Source organism: Manis javanica, chromosome 2 (assembly GCF_040802235.1).
Source record: "Manis javanica isolate MJ-LG chromosome 2, MJ_LKY, whole genome shotgun sequence".
Lineage (NCBI taxonomy): Eukaryota > Metazoa > Chordata > Mammalia > Pholidota > Manidae > Manis > Manis javanica.
Genome location: NC_133157.1, coordinates 211,822,992 through 211,849,956, shown reverse-complemented (window position 1 = coordinate 211,849,956; position 26,965 = coordinate 211,822,992). Strand labels below are relative to the sequence as shown.

At 37.0% G+C, this 26,965-nt stretch overlaps 1 protein-coding gene across 2 annotated transcripts in view; it reads right to left on the bottom strand.

Annotated features, from left to right (window-relative positions):
• NSMCE2 (NSE2 (MMS21) homolog, SMC5-SMC6 complex SUMO ligase) overlaps positions 1-26,965 on the bottom strand; it is a 213,630-nt gene that overhangs the window by 112,337 nt on the left and 74,328 nt on the right. For both annotated transcript variants that reach the window (XM_073230130.1, XM_073230129.1), the window contains exon 4: positions 23,170-23,323. In XM_073230130.1, the coding sequence (XP_073086231.1) occupies positions 23,170-23,323 (154 nt within the window). The remainder of the gene's footprint in view (positions 1-23,169; positions 23,324-26,965) is intronic.

The window sequence follows — 26,965 nt, the reverse complement described above, 5'->3', positions numbered from 1 at the left end:
TGGCTCTTGGAGAACAACTGTGAAAGGGGTTCCCTGGTGGTGCAAAAGATGGAGACTCCTAAAATAGTCTCTGACTTGCTTGCATGGAATCTTTCAGTCCTATGGGAAGCATCTAACACAGGGCTTGGCATAGAGCAGGTGCTTAATAAATCTCTGAGGAATAAATGGACAGAATACAAAACTGTATACTCACAAAACATCTTATTTGAAGCCCATACATTCTAAGGCTCTGTGTTTGTTATGTGTATGTTTACTGCACTGGTAATTTTCAGACTATGAAAGCCTAAGGGACTATATACATACTTCATCAGAATGTCTTGCTTTCTGACTCCTTGGATCACTGACTTCACTAACTCTACTTACAGTTCAGACAACCTATACTTTACCTGAAAGTTCAACATTATAGGATTATAAACAGTAGTTAAATCTCCACAGAGGCAAAAACAGGGAGGGATGAATAGTTGAAGCATGAGATTTTAGGGTAGTAAAACTATTTGATATATTATAATGGTGAATACACAACATTACACATTTGTCAAAAACCCATAGGCTGTTTGATCTGGTAATTCCACTTCTGGGTATAAAAATTAAAACTAGGGACTCAAACGGATATTTGTATACCAGTTTCATTAGCATCACTACCACCATGAGGTGGAAACAACCCAAGTGTCTGTTGACAGATAAATCGATAAACAAAATGTGGTATGCAGGCACACGTGCATGTGCGCACACACATGCACACACACACACACACAGTGGAATATCATTCAGTCTTTAAAAAGGAATGAAATTCTGATATGTGCTATAACACAAATGAACTTTGAAGACATTACACTAAGTGAAATAAGCCAGACACAAAAGGATGATTTTGTATAATTCCACATTTATGAGGTACCTTAGTCAGATACATAGACACTGAAAGTACAACAGTGGTTTCCAGAGTCAAGGGGCAGGAGAGCAGTTATTGTTAATGGATACTGAGCTTCAGTACAGGATAAGGAAAAAGTGCTAGAGACGAACAGTGGTGATGGCTGCACAACAATGTGAATATACTTAATGCCAATGAACTGTATGCCAAAAAATAGCTGAAATGGTGAATTTCATGTTATATATATATATTTACCACAAAAGAGCCCCACAGAGCAAGACAGCATAAAGAGTGAACTCTAATATAAATGATGGATTCTAGTTAATAGTACAGTATTAATATTATTGGTTCAACAACTGTAACAATGTACCACTAAAATGTAAGATGCTAAAAATGGGAATGGGTAGGGGGAAACATCAGAAATCTCTGTACTATCTGCTCAATTGTTCTCTAAACCTAAAATTCTTCTAAAAAATAGTCTACTCATTAAAAAGAAAAACCTAAGCAAAGGAGGTTGCTCTGTAAAGAAGTAGACATTTTTCTTTGATGTAATGCTGTGTACTCACTTCTTGGTGACCCATTTCCTTGTCTGGGACCCCGGGACCCCCATCAGAACCCTGAGCCCCACCACTCAGCCTGGTTCCAGCCTCTTTTCCTGCTGATTCTGACCTTGTTCTTTAATGTTCATGTACGTCCTAATGTTAGGGACCCAGATGCAGGTTCTCTTGCTCCCATGGGCCCTGGATGCTCTTACTATGCCCCAGTCTGTCTGCTTTGCTGTGACCTATGACTTGTCTTGAACTCATTATTTGTGTATTTTCTGGCTGGAAGTGACTGACCTACTACTGACTGTTGGTACTCTAAACTTTGATACAGTTCCCTAATTCTGTCCACCAACCTTCTATTTATTTTGCTGTAAGGCCCAGACCAGCCTGGTAGTAATTAACTTTGAACAGTATTGATACAAAATGGTTAGATTCAAGAACATTTCTTAACACTGAAAATAGGAGAGCTCTTTACTCAATGTAAAATGCCTCTTTATAAAGCTCTTAGGGGTAGAACTGTACTCTACCTTCTCATTTCCTGCTTTAATTCTATGTTCACAGGGTATCCTACATGTAAAGGGAGAACTGCAAACTTGAATGCCTACCAGGAAAAGACAGTGAAAGTGTACCAGATAGAAGACAAAGGGAATGGTCAGAATGGTGTCTGACTGAGAAGTACAGCTCTGATCTAAACACATTTAAAAACAACAAATTCCAACACTGTGTGAGCCAAACAAAACTCACATTTCAGGCTAATGTGTGATTTGGAACAATAGAAAAAGAGAGAGAGAAGGTGGGAAGCATGAGCACCTTAGGTAGACTCTGATATTCATGACACAAAATCTGGGCTAAATCACTCCATAAAAATGATTATTTATTAAAATACCAGAGAGAAGCTCAGGCCTGTGAAGGAGATGGGCATTCAAATCACGTTTCAGGACACCTAACCCTTTGGCCAAGTGAGAATGTGATTAATAATATGACTTGCTTCATGTGTAATGTTGAGATGTTGGTAACCTATGAAGGCTGAAAGGACCTTCTTCTATGGCCTGATTCATTTTGCTTCCAGTGTCCTCAAAGGGAAAACTGGGTAGGGGGCAGAGAATAAAATCTTAAAATGAAAAAAAAAAGCCCCACAAATGTTCAAGATTCTTTTTTTGTAAAGAGGCATACTCTTTTAACGCCAAATATTTAAGCTCTTTTCTTTCCCATTCTTATCTTATAAAAGGGAATTGAACTATGACCAGTTGTTATCATTTACTGCTAAATGTAACTTTTAGATCAGAAAGTATTATTATGCATTGATCCTAAGATTATTTTTTAACAGATTAGAGAATGTTCTTCACAGTAAGCCTATGCCATGAGGTACATGGAACAAAGCCTCTGCTTGCCTACCTTGAGCATTTGAATTAGCAGATGAATTAGAAAAAAGGCACACATTCCTCCAGGCACACTAGGTACATACTTTGGGGATTAGAGCACAGGCCAGCATGTAGTTATCCCATGCCTCCTCGGCCGGGTGCTCGGGTGTAGTGCATAATAAACTGTACAGCTGTACAGAGCAGAGACATCTTATCCCACAGTTCTGTTATCTTAATAAAGGGATTATTTAGATTCTGTGAGTCGGTACTTTCTAGCCCACCATCTCTTTATCTGACCAACCATCCCAAATTTATAACCCATGTAAAAATAATTCATGCCCTGGCAATGATTTCCAGTGGTTTGATAATGAACCACTTTCCTGGATCCTCCCTCCCCTCAAACTTCATCCTGGCTAACAACATGGTTGCCCTCTCTGCATTTCTCACCTTGCTGTCTGTGGAGAGGTGACAAAATAGCCTGGTTATGAACTAGGTGTCCCTTCACAGTGGCCTGGCTCTCAGGGCCTCAGCTCTGTGTGTGGCACCCCGTTACTCAACCAAGTCCCTGAACTTCTTCACTCTCCAAGAAGAGCATCTTTTAAGAGGTTCTTCCCACCTAACTCGCCCAGCTCTGCAGTGTAGACCCAGAAAGGTTATATCAAGGGCTAGTAGGCAACAAGTCATAAATCTAATTGGTACCTTCAAGAGTTAGCATCTCTGGCAAGGGAAAAGTCAGTAGTAAATGGGGTGGCTTTGAGCAATATCACTGTTTCCTATATATAGGTACATATAACAGATACTGATAATGCAAAGTAAAATATTTAACACAAAGGCAGGGACCAGTATAAAATGTTTAGAAAGCGAAAGCCCTCTCTGCTTCAAAATTACATATATAGATTCTGCACATGTAAGATAATCAATCCATAAACATTCACAGAGCACTATGACGTCTTAAGTAATCATGGAGGGAAACAATGCAAAGATGCATAATGGAATGATGGTATTTTTTCCCCCATGCTTTACACATATTGAGAAGCCTTGCAGAGTCTTGCCTTTCTCTAGATTCCCCTCCTCTTTGCTCTTTTTTTTTTAATTGAAGTGCTGTTGACAAACAGTCTTGTGTTGGTTTCAAATGTATAACACAGTAGTTCAACAGTTAACCATATTATTAAATCCTCACCCCCTCTAGTACAGTTACTATCTATCAGTGTAGAAAGGTGTTACAGAATCATTGACTATATACTTCATGCTGTACTACTGTCCTCGTGACCAACTTGTATTGTGATTGTGAATAATTGTGCCCCTTTATCTCCCTCACCCTCCTTGCTCACCCATCCCAACTCCTCCCCCCTTAGTAACCACTAGTTATTTCTCAGTGTCTATGAGTCTACTGGAATGAGTATATTTCTCACACCAAAACTCTGGATACATGGCCAGTGGGATAGAACTTCAGAAACTAAAACTCTCCTGAAAGTTAAGGAATACAAAGTCAATGAAAATGTCAGATTATCCTAAATTGCAAAGAGCTGATAATATAAGGGAGATAAATGGAAATATTCTGAAGGATAATGAACAATATGACACACAGTAAGAGCACTTTATCTGGGACATGTAGGTGGCAAAGACCAAAATGTTCAATAACACCTGAGTTGGCCATTATGTAGGAAATGGTCTCTCTCTTACACTGTTGATAGGAATTTCAATTAATATAATCTTTATGAAAGGCAGTTTGCCCTTCAGAGTATAATTTAAAATTTCACATATGTTTTGACTCAGCAATTTCACCAGCATTTACCTTACAGATATAGACTACTTACGTGGAATTTTGTAGATATAAGAATAGTTATGGCAGCAATGTCGGTACCAAACAATTATCCCCAACATCAGGAGACTGGTTAAAAATTATGAGTTACTATATGGCCATTAAAAAGAATGAAGAAGCCCTATATGCACTGAAATGGCAGAATACCCAAAATATATTAAGTGAAACAAGCAAATTAGAACAGTATGCCTAATATGCTACCATCCTCACACACACACACACACACAGAGTGATATTTCTACCAGAATACATAAGAAATTGGCAACAACTGCCTCCATGGAGGCAAAGACCCTACTTTTTTTTTGAGAGGGCATCTCTCATATTTATTGATCAAATGGTTGTTAACAACAATAAAATTCTGTATAGGGGACTCAATGCACAATCATTAATCAACCCCAAGCCTAATTCTCAACAGTCTCCAATCTTCTGAAGCATAACGAACAAGTTCTTACATGGTGAACAAGGTCTTACATAGTGAATAAGTTCTTACATGGTGAACAGTGCAAGGGCAGTCATCACAGAAACTTTCGGTTTTTATCACACATCATGAACTATAAGCAATCAGGTCAAATATGAATATTCGTTTGATTTTTATACTTGATTTATATGTGAATCCCACATTTCTCCCTTATTATTATTATTATTATTATTATTATTATTATTATTATTAGATGCAAGATAAAGGTAGAAAACATAGTTTAGTGCTGTAAGAGGAGAAATGTAGATGATCAAGTGTGTGCCTCTAGACTAAGTATTAATCAAGCTAGACAAGGGCAACAAAACATCCACGGATGTAGAAGATTTCTCTCAAAACAGGGGGGGTGAGGTTCTAAGCCTCACCTCTGTTGATCCCCAATTTCTCACCTGATGGCCCCCTTGCAACTGTGCCTGTCTTAGGTTGTTTCTCCCTTGAGGAATCTTACCCGCAAAGACCCTCCTTTTGACTACATAGTCTTTTTACTTTGTGAATTTTATCAAAAAGATAAAAACTATAAAGAGGGTCAGGGAATATATATATATATATACAAGAAGTGCTATAGAGAGGAAGGGGCTATCTTGAGCAGGATTGGTTAACAAAGATCTCCCACAGAAGGCACTCTGAATGAAATCTGCTTGGGAGAGACAGTATGGAAGGCTGGGGAGGTGTCCTGGAGGCCAACTGGGTGAGGAAGAAAGGAACAAGCCATTTTTGTCTATAAAGAGTAAGTGGATAAGAAAGGGACTAATGTTATGCCGATACTGAATGCTACTCCCTTTTCCACGTTCTCATATGGCACTTGTCTATTAGTAGGTCATATGCATGAATCTAGAATGCAATCCATTCACTTACTGAATATCTATTATGAGCCAGGAACTATGCTAGATGTTGAGGACAGAAAACGGTGAGACTCAGTCCTTGTCCACAACAAGTTCTCTATCTGAGGAAAATGCAAAGCTAGGAGAGAAGAGGAATCCCATAGAGAAAAACTTAAGCAGCATATAGCCCAAGGCAATTATCTCTCTGTTCTGCATGGTGCAGGGATAATGAAGGTGCTGATAAAACAGCTAATGCTTATATAACATTTAATATGTGCCAAGTCACTATTCTAAGTCACTTTCATATATTAATCCATTTAATCTTCACAACAACCCTATGAAGTAGGTATACTATTATTAGGCCACCTTAAATGGAGTACCTGATATACTGCAAGGTTTGTAAGAGCACACCATTGCTACACAGCTATTACGGGGCTGAACCCAGATTTGAACTCAAAAAGTGTGGCTCTAGAACTAAGCAGTGAACTATTACTAGGGACTCTGAGAGAACAAGTGCCAATCTCAGAATAATAATGCTACCTTACACTTATTTGTATAGGACTTTGCAGTTTATAAGATACTTTCACATGCTATTCTCAATTTAGAAAAGCCCCATGATATATTCTCTTTGAAATGAACACACATTCCAGCAATTGAAATAGATAAAATTATAAAAACTATTATAAATTCTCAAAATGCCCATCACTAAAAATAACTGTAGTAGGAAAGTTTCCCAAGGAGTTCTACAGAAATTCATCATCTGGTAACATTCAAGTTAAGACAGTATTAGTTGAGCATCACTGGTTTCAAAGGAAAGGCAGTGATAAACTAAACAATGGATTCAGGTTCCTTAAATGCCACTTAAACAGTGAAATACTGCCTCTGACTTACTAAAATAAAAATCATAATTCTTACATTCTATTACTCATTATATAGTTATTTGAGCACTTTGGCTACTGGTATAGGTTTAAATATTGTACTATTCAATTAGCATTAAGTGAAATGCACTTTAATCAATTCCTCTCAAAATAGTTTAAATTGTTTAAATAGGACTAACTACAACAGAAAATATGAAAGACAAATTTACCTGTCAAATTTAGGAAAGGAATTTCCCCAGTTTCTTTTTACCAGTTTAGTTCTTAAATAGATCCAGACATACTTGTAGAAAGTACCAGCTGACATTACTCAGTGGGGGTTTCCTTACTTTCATTAATTTTGGATTTCCTTGTTAACAGGGAGACATAATCTTTGCTTCTACTTTTTAATCAATACATGACTAAGCAGAGTACTACCCAGTGAAAATGAAATGGGCACTGCCCTTATAGAGTGAAATAAATATTCTCTACTCAGTTTTCCAACCAAAGCACACAAATATCTGCTGAAGGAAAATAAAGCCTTGGCACCACTGGCGGGAAGAAAATTTGCCAGCTGTCTTCCCAGCATAATGCTTTCTACAGTCATGTACAGTATTATCTCATGCTCTTTAATATCTGCCACTTTAAACGACTCTCTTTAATTAAATAATTATCTTTTTGGGAAAACACAACTCAATCCTAAATTGACTAGGATTCTACCTCCCCACTTACTCAAATTCTACCTGTTCTTCAAAGCCTTGTTCAAAACTCCCTTTTCTCTATGAAGCCATCACCCTCTGGTTTCCAAGATCTCTCCCGTCTCAGGTGTTAATTATGTGAATCACACATCCTGATTCATTTGCTCCCTATCTTTTTCTAATTCAATAGCACTCTGCTTGTATTTTTCTCATGGCACTTATCTTTCTTTGAACTGCAGTAATTTTAAATGTTCCCTTGTCCACTAAGAGGACTAAGTCATACCCATCTGGGCATTATCTTTGATTAAAGCCCAGTGCTTGACACATTAACAATAAATATTTGTTGTCTTGAATAAATGTTGCCCATCCTATAAGAATACAAAAGAAAAAAAAGCCACATTTCTTTTTTCTGTATTCCTAGATATCTAGCCCAGTGCCAGGCATCAATAAGCCACTTGAAGATATTCAACGAATACTATATAAGTAAACCAGTTGTACTTTAGTTTTACTTAAATCTGAATAAACATGTCCCTGATCAGACAAATGACTCAAAAAGTTGAGGTCATTTCAAATACCTCTTGCTTTTGCGGGTTAGTAACACACACACACACACACACACACACACACAGTAACACACACACACACACACACACAGAAAGCCAGTGTATTTGAGTATTCAAAATGAACAAACAAATAAGAGCTGGTTGGTAGACTGAAAACCTGGCCACAATACTTGCTATCACCTCTCAGTGAGAGGCAGAGTCTATTCTCCCACCCTTTGAAGTTGGGCTGCCTTGTGATTGCTTTGACCAATAGTCTGGCAAAAGTTACACTGTCCAGTTTCCAAGCCGAGGTCTCAGGAGATCTGCCTCCACTCTTGAGGCTCTTATCTCCCTCCTGTCATAATGGGAACAAATCTGAACTAGTCTGCTGGGGAATGAGACCACCTGGGCTGCGGACAAGCTGTCCCAACTGAGGGTGTCCTAGACAGAGAGGCTGCAAGCCAAGCCGATCAGGGAGCCTAACTGGCCCAGCAGGAGGATCACCCAGCTAAATCCAGTCCCAAAGGCCAATCCATGGGATCACAAGCCCAATAACAGTTATTTTGAGTCACTAAGTTTTGGTGTGCTTTGTTACACAACAAAAGCTAAGTCATCACCATTTAATTTAAAACCGAACACTTACATGGTGCCACGATACTAATTTCTATTCCACGGAAGTTTTAGACAGCCAATGTAGGTCATTCCTATATGTTTAATATTTATTTTTAAATAATCTTAAATCTAATTATGATTAAAGCAAAATTTCTAAATAAAGAGTATTTACAATCTTTTTGGTTGATTTTTTAAAAACCTATTATTTAATAAATTAGTACACGTCATCGCTGTCCCCTTATGCACCACGAGATTTTTTTTCTTTACAACATGTGTATCTTGCTTACAAAATTGGATGGGGGAAGTCAGGTGTCACCTCTAGTCTTCATTGCTTTAAATACCTATAACTGGGAGGGGCAAAATAAGCAGTGAAACAAACTCTAAATCAATACTACCAACAAGGAGTAGAAATGCAGAAAATTAAAAAACAAATAGCTATTTCCATTTTCCCATCTCATTAGATTATGAAATTCAGTTAATGAATTTTGAGACATGAAAAAAATGAATAGCGTTCAGAATCTGACTGAGAAATTTGTGCATCCCTGGTAATAGGGAAATTCAACTGAAATAGGAAAATGACGCTAAGAAGAAAAAAACTCTTTGTCCCTTTAATGTTTTTGACCCATAAGTCCCTTTGCTCCTCCTTCCAGCCCCTGACATTCCTTGCTGGCTCCTCCTTTTTTTCCTCTCCTTGACTCTCGGACTCTCCCCTTGCGTGGGTCATCTATTCCCATGACTCCAACCATCTTCTGGGAGTGTGGGGAAAGCCTTTATCTCCCTCTCATTAGCCAGGGTTTTTACCAAAGCCTTCCTCATTTCCAACCATCTGGTAAAGATCTATGCCAAAACCCAGCACCCTAAATATAATATACTTAAAAGTTATCCTCCCACATGACTTAAAGACCAGATCCTCCATGAGACATCTTGCCTCTTTTAATGGCATCACCTCTTCCTTATCTACTCAAACTAGGAACTTGAGTGCCATCTTCAAATCCTTATTTGGCTATGTCTATTGTTATTATTATTTTAAATAAGTTGACAAATCCTACACTTTTACCTCCACAATACCTCTTGTATTAATTCTCTCTTTCCTATTTCCCAACATGATTCAGGATGTCATCAGTACTTGACTGGACCACTGTAACAAAACCTCTTCCCATCTCAATTTATCCTATAAATACCATATCTGGATCTCTCTTGTTAAGGTTCAAGTCTAAACAGATGGTTCACCTAATGAAAAACTTAATGTACCCCATGACTTACTAATTAAACTATCCTATTCAAAGCAACAAAAAACTCTGTAACTCAGCCCCAACTTACCCTTCTAATCTTATCTCCCATGTACTTATGATGTGACTGAATCACCTGCTGGTCCTTGGGTCCTACACCTTTTCCTACTTCTGTTCATGGCTTACAGTACTTCCTTACCCAGTAATGGGGATCAAAATACATATACAATATTTATATTGCCTTAACATTTAACAATATATGATAAAGCATTTTCTAAACATTTTGCTGTTTTGATAAATGATTTTCACAAGTCTCTTGATTGTTTTCAAATTTTTCCTACTGAATATCACTGAGAAATATCTTTGTAGGTAAAGCATTCACATTTTGGACTATTTTATTAGAATTGATTCCTAAAAGTACGATTACCAGGAAAACATTTTTAAACATCTTGGCACACCTTCTGCACGTGATTTTCAGTCGACTATAGCTATCTTAAATTATCATTGTATTATCAAAGCTTAAGGTTGATCCTCATATACAGCTGGTGTATTCTATTAACTATAATGTTGGTATCTATAACCTATAATTCTAACATGCGTCTCCCAACCCTCTGTTCCTTTGGGGCTTCCTCTTCTCCTCCAACCATGACCTCCATCTCCCACCCATTCAATACCAGAATTCAACTGCAGGCCAATGGCCATCAGAGCAAAAACAAAGAACAGTTCACAGGTTCTCAAAGCTTGGAATTCTGAAAACATAATAACATACTTTCTATTTTTAGAGGTGGGGTCACGGGGGAACTTGTTATTCAAGTCAAACGAGTCAGTCAAGATGAGAAAGTTAGTATTTCAGTATGTCTGTGCCAGCATGTACCACCACCAAAAGCAGCACATGCATACAGAATATTTTATTTTGAAGGGTGGTATTAATACATGTTCAAGATGACATGATTAATTGGACACTTCTGTATTGGCTTCCATTTTGTACACTATTTAAACAAATAATTAGCATATTTCAAAGCTACCATAAACTTTGCTTCAAATTCCTCTTCTTGCCAAACAATCTTAGCTGCTAATCTTCCTAATCTGCGGTTAAATTAGGAAGACTTAAACTGCTTTCCACATTAAAACTTCTTTAAAGGTCCCACATTCTAGATGTGTACTGACACTACCTTGGGGAAGACTTCTTGAAATCAGTGATACCTGTGATAAGGCAGAAAGATGAACTTGCCTTAACCAAGTAAAGAGAGAGGGAGTAAACAGAATATTCCACAAAGAGATCAGCTAGTGTAAAACCTGCAGGTGAAAGAGAACATAATACTCTCTGGGAATTGCAAATGTGTGGCTCAAAGAGCTAGAAAGGAGAATAGTGAGAAAGTAAAAGAAGAAACCTGGTGCCAGGAGGGCCTTTATTCCAGGAGGGCCAGGGGGCCATGTGGCAGATGACCATGACCAGATTAATACCTTAGAACCATCAATCACTGCGGCAGAAACTGGCAGGCAGCAAGTCAGGGGCAGGGAACATGGAGGAGGCCGAAATGGAGCAGCCTCAGCAGTGGGAGCACAAGGAAATTAAGAGGGGATTGGCAGAGGTTTTTAGGATGGGCCCAGATAGCACATATTGTTCAGTGGCTGATAATTCCCATTAACCTCTTTGTAGGAATAATTTTTTGCTTTGGATAAATTTAAGATAAAAATCACTGTAGTCTGAAGTAGAAAGAAAATATTACCTAAATAAGCTGGTACTGTATTTTCTTGACTCCACGATGCCATCAAATCTAAGAAGCATTGTCAACCTAATACACTGTGTAGGGGGGATATCTGATGCTACCACCTAACAGGAGAGACGGGGGTCATGACGGTTGATGGTTGGGAGAAAGAATTCAAAGTTCTTGAGTATAACTTGTATGCTTCCTGCTTTACGCAACTGAAATGAAGTCAAAGAATAGTGTCCCCCTTGCTAAAGAGGAAGGAAGTACTTTCCATTGGTAAGCACCCAATGGTCAAACTGGGAAAGGAGAGTAGTTAGTAAATTTGGGAACACCTCTAGCCAACCGGTAGTCACACTTCGTCCTGAGAGCAAGGCTGCTGCCCAGGTCTGCTAAAGGAGCCTTGGTGAAAAGGGATGCAATGCCTTATCCGACCTACCACCTCACTCCCAGGACTACTGGATGTCGAAACAGCTGCCATGGAATATTTGTCCCAGGAGAAAAAAGGTTCCATGAACTAAGTTTTAATCCCATTTTGTAGTCTTTCATTCATTCCCCAAATACACGTGAAGCACTGGTCCCATGCTGTTCTAGGCACCACAGACAGTATCCATCAAGGCAGACAAGTGCCTGCTGTCTCTGAAGTGACAGACTTTCTAACCAGTTGCAAGTTGCAAAATGAAGACTAAGGAATCCCACAGTAAAGAAAATTGACTCATTTATCTAACTCTGAAACCTTTACTATTTTATCTAAAAAAATTAACTACGTTTATTTTACTCCATTAAAACTCTACTCAGCACCTTTTATCTATGCCTCCTCCCCCCATGCCAACTCCCACTCTCATTTCTTCTTCAAATTTTGCATGTCAAGTTCTAGGACCCTGCAATCTCAAGAGACCAGTGTCCTTTTTCTCTCATTCCCAACACATTAATTACCTGCCTCTGTTCCTTGTGCCTAGCACAATGCTCTGCTTATAGGAGGTGTGTGTTCACTAACAATATATAATTTGAAATACGTTATTAGGTGATTAAAAGAAAAGCTAACTAAATAGGTAGGTGCAAACAGCAGAGCAGATTCTCCTCAGTTGAATATAATGCACATCTGTAACAGAATCCCTAATATATTAAAAGCCATACAGCATATAGTGACAGCTGCAGCTCCATTGTATCTGCTCATTATAAGTACATCTCACTAGACACAGGATGGCTCATTATGAGAATAGTGCTGTTCTTGACTCTGCTTCCCTATCAAGAAAAGGTTGCCAAAACCAATATTGTGTTGAAAAGTGATTCGTTTCTATCAACATTAATTTTTTCACTCTTGTCAATGACAGAACATCCTTAACTACTTACAGTCTAGCAATACTTTCTACTTCCTTCATTAAAATCTTGTGATCCTTTAGCAAAATGACTTTAACACTCTGAGCTTGCTTCCTTGCACTTGAGAATTTATGCCAACCATTAGTAACTTTAAAAATACAACTATTACTTGGCTGAGCTAGAATCTGATTTTATACTTTCTAATTCCAAACTCCACGCTCTTCCATGGGTTGGACAGTCTCTACCCCTTGACTACTGTTATCAATATATCTAAATAATTAGATAAGTAGACATAAAAAGTTATCTAGAAAACAATTTCTTGACTAATATATACTTTTTAACAAATACAAGGCAAATAACTCTGAAGGAAAGTACTTGAATACAACAAATACACAAATATGATTATTAAGGCTATCATTTATGCTTATAGGTGGATACCTTTGTGTTAGACTTAGTAAGAGATGCACTCACTTCCATCTAAATAAGATAAAGTAGAAGCTAACTAGGTGTCATGAACACAGGAGCTTGCCTATTTTGTTCACTGTTGTATTCCCAGCACAGTCAATAAACACTTGCTGAACAAATGAACGTTAAGTATAAGATGGAATATAAAAATGAAGCTCTCAGATATAGAATAGTAAAGTTGGTTTATACTCAAACCCAGGAGATAAAATATAATCTAATTCATTAAATAATTACTGAGTAACTTACATATGCCCACAACTATGCTATGTACACACAGATCTTCACTTTTAGGTAATAAGCTGCAAGGGATCTGGAATTGCAAACCATATTTGCATTCTCTAGAGTGCCTAGCTAAATAACCTTTAGCAGATTATTTTCAACCCTTGTACCTAAGCATTACCTGGAGAACTTTAAAAAAAAAAGGCCCAGAGCCCCACCAGACCCAGTGAAACCTGAATCTCTGGGGATAGGGACCAAACTCTGATTTTATTTTTAAGGTTCATATCTGATACTGATACCCAGTGATGGGTGAATGACACTGCTGTAAGCCAATGGTTCTCAGATTCTGGTGCACAGGAGAATCACTTGGAGGGGCTGATAAAACTCAACCCCCACTCCCAGAGTTTTGGCTTCAGCAGGTCCTGGTGCCTAAGAAGCTTCCAGGTGCTGTGCTGCTGCTGGTGTGGGAACCGCTGCTGACCAGATACACTAATTGGAAAACATGAACCAACTTTAAATATAAAAAAGAAACTTCATGCTCAACATCACTGGTCATTAGGAAAATGTAAATTAAATCCACAGTAAGATATCACTAAGTACGTACTAAAACGGCTAAGATTCAAAACAAAACCAAAATAACCCAAGTGCTGGCAAGCGTGCATAGCAAGCACAAGGCTCATACATTGCTGATGGGGATGAAGAATGGTACACCACAACGGAGAACAGCCTGTCAGTTCTTCTAAATTCAAATATGCTTACCTTATTAGCCAGCAATCCCATACCTGGATACTTACCCAAGAGAAATTAAATGTTATATTCACATAAAAACGTGTACACGAATGTTTATAACAGCTTTATCCCCAAGCTGGAAACAACTGGAATATCCTACAAAAGGTGACTTATGATAAATAAACTACGGAACATCCATACAAGGGAATACTACTCAGAAATACAATGCAACAAATGGCTGGTAACAGCAATGCTATGGATGAATCTCAAATGCATTCTACTCAGTGAAAGAAGCCACTTAAAAAGCTAGATATTGTATGATGCCATGTATGCCACATTGTGGAAAAGTTAAAGCTGCATGGAGAAAAAAACAAAACAGTGGTTGCCAGGTGCTGGAAGTGGAGGAAGGTATCCACTGCAAGGGGCACCTATTATATACATCTAACAATTATAAAACTTAGATCATAACAACCTCAGGAATTAGTAATTTGACAAGATAATTATTTTCTTAAGTATGATGTACACTGTCCCCAGAATATTTAGGATTCGGTCTTCCTATTGTAGGTTCAGGCTGCTTTCTGAGCATGGATGGCATCATACTCTCTCAAAATAAGCTACCATGAGAGAAACACCCATAGTTCAGTTTGTGTTTAAACTTGCTGCTGACTCATTTCTTCCTTGATAACTGAACCTTTCTTTCCTAATAACTTTAATTATAGCCATCTCTCATTCTAAAGCTTCCCTTTTCCTTGGGAACACATTTGTTATCCTTGTGACCTCCTGGCTGTGGGACGCTGGGTAGATATGTCACCTCCAGGATCCAGTCTGCTAAAAACAGAAGCTGCACTTTCCATGCATCCTTCTCCTGCACGTGGATGTTGCAAGGATTAAGAGAGATGAGGTATGCGTGTGGGATTATTGCTGTTATGCTTGAAATAAATTTCATGGAATTTGTTCTAAACTTCAGTGCAATAAATATTCTACTCTTCTTTGCCATAACATAGCAACAGTTCACACTGGAAATGGCATTCTTAGGTACTATTTACTGAATGCACTGCAAGACCATGGTATCTGGTAAAGGAAGACCATTTTGAATCTCACTCTATAACTTTCTTTGTGACCTTGAGCAAACCACTTACCTTTTATGAGCCTCATTTCAACTAATGTTTCTCTAGGAACTACTTTGAAGTCAATAGGAAGCACACATAAATAAACTATTATGTCTGATATGATTCCTACTCCCTGATCTATAAATGGAAATGATTCAGATTCCAAAAAGCAAAGAGTTCTCTCAGCTAGATGAAGCAGATTCCCCAAATAACAGAGGACATCAATGCAGATCTAGGATCTGGGAGACCCAAACAAATTATTTACTCTCAGGAGTCCTATGACTAATTTTTCAAGAGATTAATAAAATGGTTGACCTGAGAGAAAAGAAAGCCACATGGTAGTCCTTTCTAGAGTTGGTGCTTTACTATATAGAAGAAAGAGTATGAGCTTTGGTGTCACCCAAACTTAAGTCTGAATTTCTGCACTTACGATTTTAGGGAAATTATATTACCTCTTCTTTGCGTATTTCCTAATCCATAAAATGGGTATAGTTATCCTGTAGGGTTGTATGCCCACAGTTTAAATTCAACAAACATTTATTAAGTATCATATATAGTAGGTACTATACAAAACCTGGCTATTACTTTTATTATTACTATTTTCAAAAGAACCAGGGCAAACGTTAGAGGAAGGCAGAACAGATGGGGTCTCTACTGCTTAATATAAAAGGCATGCAGAAAAGCTAAGTTCTCACTCATAAACTCCTTGATCACTTAATGCCTTAAAACTCCACTATGATAAGATCAATCTAATTTGAATTAGTCTGTGTTTTCTTTTCTTTTTCACTTATTAATTACTTACCTGGTACTCCAACTTTGCCAGAATTCCTGGAAAATAACAACTTTATGAAACAGAAGAAAGAAGACAGCTCTCCCTAATGCTCCTGCTCTATCCCTGGTATCTCCTATCCTTTAGTTCCACTGTTTATTAGCTTTGTAACCTTGGGAATGTTACCTAACCTCTCTGAACCTACTTCATCACTAAGATGGGAACGGTACCATTTAGCTTCACTGATGAGTAAACATGTATGGGAAGAGAAACTTCACGGTAGGGAAAATACAAAGAAAGCAGCTGAGTATTAAGAAACACACAAAAAATAAAAAATCTGCATAAGGCAGAAATCTCACTCAGTGAGCATGAGACCCCAGGCCAGGGATATAATCCAGCCTGAAAAAGTCAATCTCAATCTCTACTGTGCAATTTACGATTTTTAGCATTTACCAACAATTCACGGTCATCCAGCAAATGAACGGCAATGGGTTTACCAACATCATCAGGAAAGAAATGAAGTTCAACTGAGAGTCACAGAGATGATAAAACTGTCCACAGGGGAGCCAGCAAACTTAAGTTCTTATAAAGTTGCTTAAATGTTCCTCGCAGTCACACTTAGAGTGAGCCACACTCACTTAATTCTTGGGTATAATGATACTTGGGCATTAAAAACTGTATCTTACTATGTACACTACACATTTACACCAAAAAGTAAAAGGTTATATATACAAAATCATGTATGTTGACTTTTTTGAGCAATGCAGGGATTTTTCAAAGATAACCGTTTTTCAAAGACAAATTGATTTTTCAAAGATAAATTGTTAACTTTTGCTGATTTTAGATCCTAATCCTAATTTTCTTTCCCCCTTATTCTCTTCTTTACTGATAATATATTATTGAAGAGAAAGGAGTTCTATCATCAGACTGCCTTAACTAGGTTCTAACCCTCTTTTTCTAGTTGAGTAATTCTGTTCTATAAATATTAACTGAGTCCTGATTATGTGTAGAATAAAAGGAACACAGAGATGAAGAAGAAATTATTCCAGCCTTAAAGGGTCTTGGGCTTTTGTTAATTGCAGGCCAAGGAACACACTGTTTGGATAGACAGTTACCTTATGACAAAGAGATTTATGTGTTGAAGAGTATCAGGATTAAGTCAGTTTAGTCATCACTTTGCCCAGTTTAAACTCACTCAGCATATTTTTAGGCATAGCCAAACATTTTCCCTCTTGGCACCACTTGTGTTTCTCATTTCTTTCCTTGCAGGTTTTAAAACTCACACATGCCTTTCCAGCCTTCAAAGGAGCTATTCTTCCCTATGGCCCCCTGTTTACCTTCATGTGGGCCAGGAGCTCACAGACCTGTCCTGTCTCTATAAAATCTCCATCTCTTTGCAACAGCACCCACTAAGCTTCTACTATATATTCTTAAATGACATTTCATGCACATTCTGGCCTTAGTTTGGAGTATCTTGAAAACAAAGCCACCATTTTCTCTGAAGAAATTGTAATTTTCTGTCAGTTAGCCAAATTAATGCTGATGTCCTTCTGAGTGCCAACCAAGTCACCAAAAAATGGTATTATGAGATGGGGAAGCCACAGGTCACAAATTAATATCTTTGTTCACAGTGTTTTAAAAAAACCTAGTAATGGAAACATAATCACCTAGCTCTCTGGATTTTCCAAAAGAACCTGAAAGCCTGACAGAAGAACCACACCCACTCACAGCCACAACAGACAGGCAAGGGGGCAGGTGTCTCCCTACTTAGGGCATAAGCTCGCAAGTGTATGGTGGTTTCCCTCAAGATCCTCCTTCCAATCAAGGGCCTGTGCTTTACATACTGTGCACGTAGACTTCATGCTGGAGTATAAGGAACACAGCAGTAAGCAAAACATAAAAGCCCCTAACTTCCTGGAACTACACGATGGTTTGAGCAGATGCTGAAGGAAAGGGAAAAGCAGCCCACTAGGAGTAGTGACATGAGGGTATTCTAATGTTCCTGAGGACCTCACTATTTAATGGCATCTTGAGTGAATCTTTTGTCATGTGAATGGCCACGCCCTATTTTTACCAGTTTTGAGATCTAGATTGGGTATGCTTACAATGAAGGTACAAAGTTAATCTGTGAGTCCATATAATAATTATGATTACAATAGTAAATTCCTATGTCACTGAAAATAATTTTTAAGTTTCACTCATGGATTCCATTATCTCCATATCTTATATGCTGCATATCTCATATATGACCTAAATATACTGTCTAAATCTGTGGTGAACATCTTCAGATTAAGAAATCTGCATTAAAAATCAGAAATGCTCTCATTTATTTTTGCATTTAAATGTACCAACAAAACTATACTTATATCAGATTATTTTAATACTTAGATTTACACAGTCAATTCTGTTTTTGACCACAAAGCAAAGACCTTGTATTTTGAAGGCTTCTAAATATCAAATTATTGTCTAATGCCCCCAATTTTTGCCTTGCTGACCTATAGTAAAACTTCTGATGCCCACTAGATATGTCATAGGTACATGAGTAAAGCACACCAGAAAACTGCTTGATGACTTGAGAAAGTATCTACACAGAAGTACCCCTACATTCTAATTAAGTTCTCCTAATGTTAAAATTGCAGGAAACCATGGATTATAATAGTGGAGACAGTTTGAGTAAAAGAGGTAAGGAAGAGAGAAAATTACCTAAACATATTGTTTAAAGAAATTAAAATAATTTCATCTAAAGAAGTCTGGTTACATACAACTTAAACCAAATCATATAATTGGTTTCACAACTTGGATTAGTAAGAACATGATTGCCAGAATTCTTTTCCCTGAAATTACTCCCTAACTCAGTTATCACTGCCACCAATTCTAAGAATTATCTTCATTCAATCTTGATTTGTATAACTCCAAGAGTAAGAACTAAGAAAAACAGTGGCATGGATATAGAGACCAGACTACATATTAAGTGACTCAAACTCAGATCTGGTGGTTAAGCTCACATACTGTCCACTATACTGCACAGGTTCTTTCTCAATAATAATTAAGTCTAAAGTAAGCTTTTAGAGTTTGCAAAGATTCACTATCCCACTTACTCTTGGTTAATCCTAGAAAGTTGGGGCAGACAATATATCTCTAATATACAGGATATTGGGTCCCCCAGGTATGGTATTTATAGAAAAACCTATAGTTAAAACAAAAACAAAAAATGGCTCTTGTTTTTTATTATGATTTAGACCAGATATTAGCAAATGGTCCAAAGAAGTTGGATAGAGTGCCTGGCAATATCCACAAGGCATATAAAACTACTAACGGAAATTAATGTGCACAACTAAATTATGTTACTTTTAGAGTAACCATATCTTTAAAAAGAGTAGTAGAGTATCTATTATGTTTGTATTTTGGGGATGGTAGATACCAGATATCTGTACTGCCCCTTCTCTTCCCTACTAAAATGCTGCAAGCACACTCTTTTCTGCTAGGCCTGAACCCAGTCTCAGAATCTTTTTGAACATACAGCTCCACACAGTCTCAACCAATTGACTGGAAATATTAGCCACACATATAAGTCCTGCATTCCTATTTTGACTCTCTTCATTTAGGTCCACATTGTGTAAAATTTGTTTCTGGCATTTTTTCTTCTTTGCTTCTGATTCGATATTTGTCATCAATGTTTCTCATATTATTTCATGTTTGTATGTATCATCTTCTCCCAAGTACAGGGACTCTGCCTTTTATTCATCTCAGAGCACCAACTGTAGTGATTAATACACAGTAGGCATTCAAAGTGTTCTGAATGTATCTGAGATAAATATATGATATTTATGGAAAAATCTAAAGTTAAAAGAAAAAACAACTCTCCTTGTTTTTGATTATGGCTTGGACCAAAGGTCAGGCTTTTCCTGTAAAAAGCCAGAGAATAATTATTATAAGCTTTCAGGCCAGCTGGTCTCTGATGCACCAACTTCACTTTATAGTGAAAGCAACCATAGACAAAATATAAACAAATGAGCTGAGTCTATATTCTAAGAAAACTTTATTTATGGACACTGAAATCTGAATTTTATATAATTTTCACATCTCACAAAATATTTTTCTTCTCTTGATTTTTTCCTCAACAATTTAAAATTGTAAAAATCCCTTCATAGCTTGTGGGCCACAGAAAAGCATGAAGCAGGATGGACTTGGCCCACAGGCCCAGATCTGTGACTCTCGAAGTGTGAACTTTGGGTGGCCGCAAGATCCTGTCAGCAAGTCCAGTTACCTATATGTAGGCCAGATTTTCTTTGTATGCCTCAAACAAAACAATGGACCACACGGACTGAGTAGAGAAGCAAATATGAGGATCTGGCTGTCTTCTGTTAAGCCAGAAACTGAAGAGACTTGCAAAACTGTAAAACAATGTCACTCTCCTCACTGATTTTTCTTTGTTTGGAAAATACAGTTACATTTCTTTATGTTAACCTGTAATGGGTTTCTTATTGATTTTTAAAATGGATTAATATTTTTTTAAATGCTTGTTTTGATTTTTAATTATAATAAATGTCCATAGCTTATAACCCATGCAAACAAAAGGTCTCTAAGAGACTCCAGTAGATTTTGAGAATATAAAGGGATCTTGAGACCAGACAGTTTGAGAACCCGCTGCAGATGAAGCTGGGCTGACTTACTCCTGCTGCACAAAGTGTTCTCAGGTCATATGCAGGGTACTTCCTCAGGCTGACCTACCAGGCAGACCGTCTGATTTCAATCTCTACCTTGACTTCAACTCACCTAAGAGCTTCCTGGCATTCTTTGATTAGATCCTGATTTGGTAAAACTTAATCCCATGCAATTTATGTTCTTGTATAATAAATTTGGTGAGAACATTATGATTATTTTCATCAAAGAACCTTTCAGATATGTGCAGACCATAAAAACACTTCAGCCTGTACTTTGCCAAAATAGGCAACTTGAAGCAAGTATCTCTCCCTGGCTTGTATTTTCTAATCTTTAAAAAAAAAATTATTATAATTCTTTGCCATCAGAACATATCTCAAAACAGATTCACTTTATAAATTAAAGTGCTTCTGACATGGCTCCACGAAAATTGTGGGAGCTAATTGGCATCCTAACATAAACACTGTATCCAAAGAATTAAAATCCACTAGACACGGTGCAAATTTAATGCTAATAATAATGCACTAAAAATTACATTTTGCAAGTAAATTATACATATCTTAGCATTTTAAGAGTATTAATATTTTGCTTGTTCTGTCATTTGAGAGTTAAAACCTTTGCTAAAGAATATTTTAGGAGAAATAAAAGGGAAAGTTATCTTGATTCCAGTGTTTCTCATACAGGGAACCTTACATAAGGAAGCATTTCTTTCAATATAAATTGATTTTGTCAGAAGGTTTAACTGTCTATCCAAATGATACTGCTGGCCTGGGGGAACTCCGCTCCATTTTAGGGAGAATTAAGGCAACAATAATCACAATTCCAACCTTTATCATCTTACTGAATAATAAATTCTTACTTAGAAAGTGTTTCTCATGAGTATATAATTGTAAAAATCTTCATAGTTTTCTTTTTTTGGAATATTAACTTTGTAAACAATAACAAAGAAGGAAAAGATTTATATTTTGGCACATTTATCCTTTAATCTGTCTTATAAAATGTCTAAAAAACCAAGAACTATGATCAGATACTAAATCTGTATAATAATTTGCAATTACTGGCTCCAAGTAGAAAAATAAAGTACATCTGGCTCTTCTGACCAACACCAAAACTGAAATTCACTAGCATCATTAAGATCAGAAAGACACTAGCAAATCATTATTTCCTATTAGGGAGGTGATTACCTGTTTGGAGGAATAGTGCCTATTATACTAGAAGGATTTTGGTAGCTGTGATGTTCAATGAAGAACAGAAAACAGACTTAAGATGTGGGGGAAAATGCTTAGTGTTTAAATCTACAGTAAAAGCAAAAGTCTCACTATGATTGCAAAACATTCCAAATTGTGAAACTTAAGTTACTTGTAAAATAGACAAAAGTAAAGTTGCTTCCTCAGTCATTTTTGGAGATCTCAGCATCAATTTAAAGAAAATGCTTATATTTAAAAGAAAGCCTATTTCAAAATATGAATCCTTACATAACTACAAATAAGGACATGAAGTAAATTTATATACCATATCATACAACATTCTTATTCCATGTGTTTGCACAAGAAGGAGATGTGAAACTAAAGTTTAAAAAAAGTTATTTCCTTTACTATTGAATTCTTTACGGAATAAAACAGCACAAGAAATAACCACAATTGATGTTAATGCAAGAACAATAAAATTATATAAAACTGTTAGGTGGATTATATGAAAAAGAAAAGGATGGATGGATTTCCTTGTGTGGAAAAGATACATTTCTATATCTACTGTAAAATACTGCCTATGAAAATGTTTTTGCATAATAAATAATTTTTTCCACTCTCATTTTTAAATCGAAATTATGTGCATTTAAAACCCTGGTTATAATAAAGTTTGTTGCAAAGGCAACAGATTTAAAAATCACATGGAATTTGTGCTGTCCCAAAGACAGAAGGGATCAAGAGGGTTTAGGGCCGTATTTGAGAAGGAAAAAATAGTCTGAGAAAACATGCTACTCCAAAGCAGCAAAACTATAATCAAAATGTGGTTGTTTTAAAGCATGGCACAGTAGTTTAACATCTGGAAAACACTGCTGCTATTTCAATTAGGTAGTTCCCAACTCCCCTCCCCAGTGGTGGGGCAATGCATTGTAACTTTCTCTAGCTACTGGGGCATTTTCTTAGCACTTTGTGGAAACTGTTGGCTTTTGGAAACACACAGGCTGATATGAAACAAAAGTTAGACAAAATACAGAATTGCAACAACAATAAAAAGCAATTTAGAAAGAGGATCAAAGCCAAGCAGATAAGCAAACATTTTTAAATCAGCTGAGATTGTTTTTCAGATCAGTTCCCTAATTTCAAAGAACCAAACCAAAGCAAAGCATGCTGACTTACACTGATTCTTTAGTTCTTTCAGCTGTTGTTTAAACTGTACAAATTTTTCATTGTCTTGGAAGTCTGCATCTGAATTCTTATTCTGTAAAGCCAAAAATTTCTTCTCCACTAATAGTTTTAGATCTGGTATTTTTTCTGGACGTTCTTCTTTTACCTGAGGAAGATAACAAAATCATCTTAGTTAAGTGTTAACGATAACATAGTTTTGTAACATTACTTTTATCTCAATTCATTCAAATGAAAATACCATGAGGTAGAAAACACAAACTCGCCAACAGTGAACCAGAGAGGTCGGGACTAGTGGCAGAAGAAACTGTAGGGAAAGAGTGGAGGGAATCATTCACCCCATCTGCTCATCAATTCCTTAAGCCACTCTTCGAGGCCCTCCTAATTTGCTGTCTCCTGGCAACTACTGGGGAACAATCTCACACCAGCACAATTCCGGGTCCTCTAACCTGAGCACTGCGGCTTCTGCTCTTTACCCAGCAGTCCCTCTCCTGTCCTCATCTGTCTCTCAACATGCTCCTCTTCTCTGGCAGGTGAGAGTGGCTCTTATTTCACAAGAGGTTGACTTGAATCTTGAGCTTTACCATCTGCTGCCACAAGAAGGAACAAGTGCCCCCTATTCTGTTCAAGATTAAACTCACAGTCCATATTCCTTTTCTTCCTACCAATATTTTATTATAAAATGAAACATGTACAAGAGTTGAAAGAATTGTATTTTACCATTCATCTAGCTCCTCGATCCCACAATAATGTTTTGCTGTTTTATCACATATCTATCCATCTTTCTGTTTTTCTGTCCACCCTCAACGAGGTTTTTAAGTTCATTCTTAATTTCATCTTCTTCATTTTCAGAACACTCTTTTCCTCTTTAGAGGCTCTTACCCCTAAAATGTTTAATTTTGCCCTTTACTTCCATATTTAAAATCAGCCTCTTATAATCCCCTCAGTTATTTTCTCCTTACCGTCCAGCTCCTTTGAAAAAAAACATCTGTATCCACTACTGTTACTTTGTTATCCTCAAACTTTTGACACTAGTGACGCTGCTGGCCTCAAAACTTCACTGTAACTGCTCTTCTGCAGGACTTCATAACAGGCCCACTGAATCACTGGCCTTTTCCTGGTGCTCCTGCCATCAAAAAAAATTCACCAACCTCTCCCTCAGGCCCCAGCAGGCCTCAGCCACACTCCTACCACAGCACCAGTAATATTAACTGCATTTATTTTTATATTCTATGTCTCTTTCCTCTAATAAAATCTAAAGTCTTTCAAAGGTGTCTGATTTATCAGTGTTGCCAGCACCTGACACATTAGGAGTAGTACTTGATATATTTCAAATGAATCAATCTTATTAGATTTCAAATATACTTACCACTAAAACTCATTAACTTATTGACTGTTGTTATCATTAGAAGAGTACACACAGCACAATTTCTGAGCTGGAAGATAACTTAGAGATCGTGTAATCTTGAGCTCCGCACTCCTCATTTTCATAAATGAATAAAATGATATACAAAGAAGTTAAATGACTTGTCTATAGTAATCCAGTTAATTAGAGGCAATGCTAAGACTACAAGGTAGATAAAGAAAATTCTTGGTTTTGGTTCTAGTCAGCAGGATTTATTTCTGATCTCTGAATCTGAGTAGCAATGCATGTGAAGTCAAAAGATTGTGCAATTTATCTGCTTTGATTATCCTTTGTCATGGAGAAAAGAAATATGTGATCTTCTTTTGCTTAGTTGTTAGGCATTTTAATTAGCTAAATGGAAAATAAAAATTAAGCATGAAACCAAAATACTCAAATTTATATTTATGGTACAATGTGTAGGAACTGACTGCCTTCTCATTATATATTGATGGTAATCAACCAGTGCTGAATCAACCATCAAAGAAAGTTGTGAAAAACATGGAGCGACTTTAATGATAAGTCTTATATGTAATTACAAATTTTAAGTAAGTCCTGTAGGCTAAAGAACCAATAAAGCTCAGTTTGGAAAAGAGAAAGTAGAAAGGCAATTTAATAATGCCTTTCCTCTAATAAAATGAGGAAATGAGCTCAAGAGTAAAAGCTATTATACATGGTGACTAGCTATCCTCTCCCTCTACAATGGCCAGAACAAGATGAAACAAGTTCAAGATTAGAGCATGAATAGTTCAGAATAGATACAGAAAATAAATTATGAGTTTTTACAAGAGAATTTCAGTCTTTCTGAATTTATAAAATAAAATTAACTTGCAGCTACCTGAGATGTTAATGGTAATGTCACAGGCAGGCATACAGATAAACCTTCTCAAGGTCTTTAATGAGTCTGAAATTATTTAGTATGAGGTGATCAGGAGAGGTCTCATCTGAGCACATGATCAGTAAATGCAAAAGTTCTTTTCCAACAAGGTCTCTAACCCACTCTACATACATAATTTTCCTGGCTCAACTGCAACTAATGCTGGGAAGTTAAGGTGAGGGGTGGAGAGAACAGGTATTTTGAAGTTGACAACACAGCAACCTGAAGTATCATTAGGAAAACCTGAATAAACCAAATTTAGTGGTTCATAGTACTTTCTCCCCCGACAGCCAGACCTCAAAGGACCAGCTGTAAAGCACATAAACTCACTGTAGTAAGTAGCTTCTCTGGAAACCTGAAGCTGCAGTGAGCATAGCTATCCACTGCAGAGAACTTAATGTACTCTAGCTACCAAAACAAAAGTCTGGAAGACATTAAACCCACTATGTTTAAATCTATGCAGTAAATGGGGATTAATTATATTTTAATGATTTTTTGCTTTGTATATTCAACAGAAATAGATAATTTTAAAAGGGGAAGGAAAAAGTCACTCTTTAGGTAGTGGATCATAAATGTTATCTAGTCTGAAAAAGTAAGGATGGCCGTCTTTTCCTAGGTCAAATTTAAAAATCCCTTAAAGAAATTCGAAGTGGGAAGAAGGAATTTAGCAGATGCCAATCCATCCCTTTCCTAAGGATAAAGTTCCTAGACACAGGACTTAAAATCTCAGTGAATTAAAATTAAAAAATACTGTATTAATTAGTTATGCCTGTCATAACAAAGTGCCACAGACTAGGTGACTTTAATGACAGAAATTATTTCCTCACACATCTGGAGACTAGAAATATGAAACCAAGGTGTCATCAGGGCTGGTTTCTTCTTAGGCCTCAAACTTTGGCCTGTAGATGGCTGGCTTCCCCTGTGTCATCACAGGGTCTTCTGAATGTGCCTATGTCCTAATTCCCTCTTCTTACAAGGACAACAATCATATTAGATTAGGGCCCATCCCAATGATTTCATTTTTACCTTAAACACCTCTTTAAAGGCCCTGTATCTCTAAATACAGTTACACTGAGGTACTGGGGATTAGGACTTCACATATGAATTTTGGGGAATCCAATTTGGCACATACACATAGATTTTTAACACAGAATTTTAAAAACAGCTTATAGATTATTAGTCTTTACAGCATTTTAATTTTAAAATGATAGAAACTACTGAGAAGTAGACTTAGCAGATATCATACTTACATAATGGGAATTTAATACTGTTTTTAAGAGAGAAAAAGTCAGGCCCAGGGAGAGGAAGCTGCGACACAGCTCCAGATGACCGTGGCCATGCAAAAGCACCAGCCCAGGTTTTCAAAGAAAAGTAAGAAATCTAGATGTTTGTCAGATACTTTCTCAGAGTGTGTAGTCCAAACAATACATCATCCTGAAGGTCATGAGTTTGAAACCTCCATTTAATGTAAAGGAAATATTTTGGACATAAAAATAAAAGTACTCTTGTAA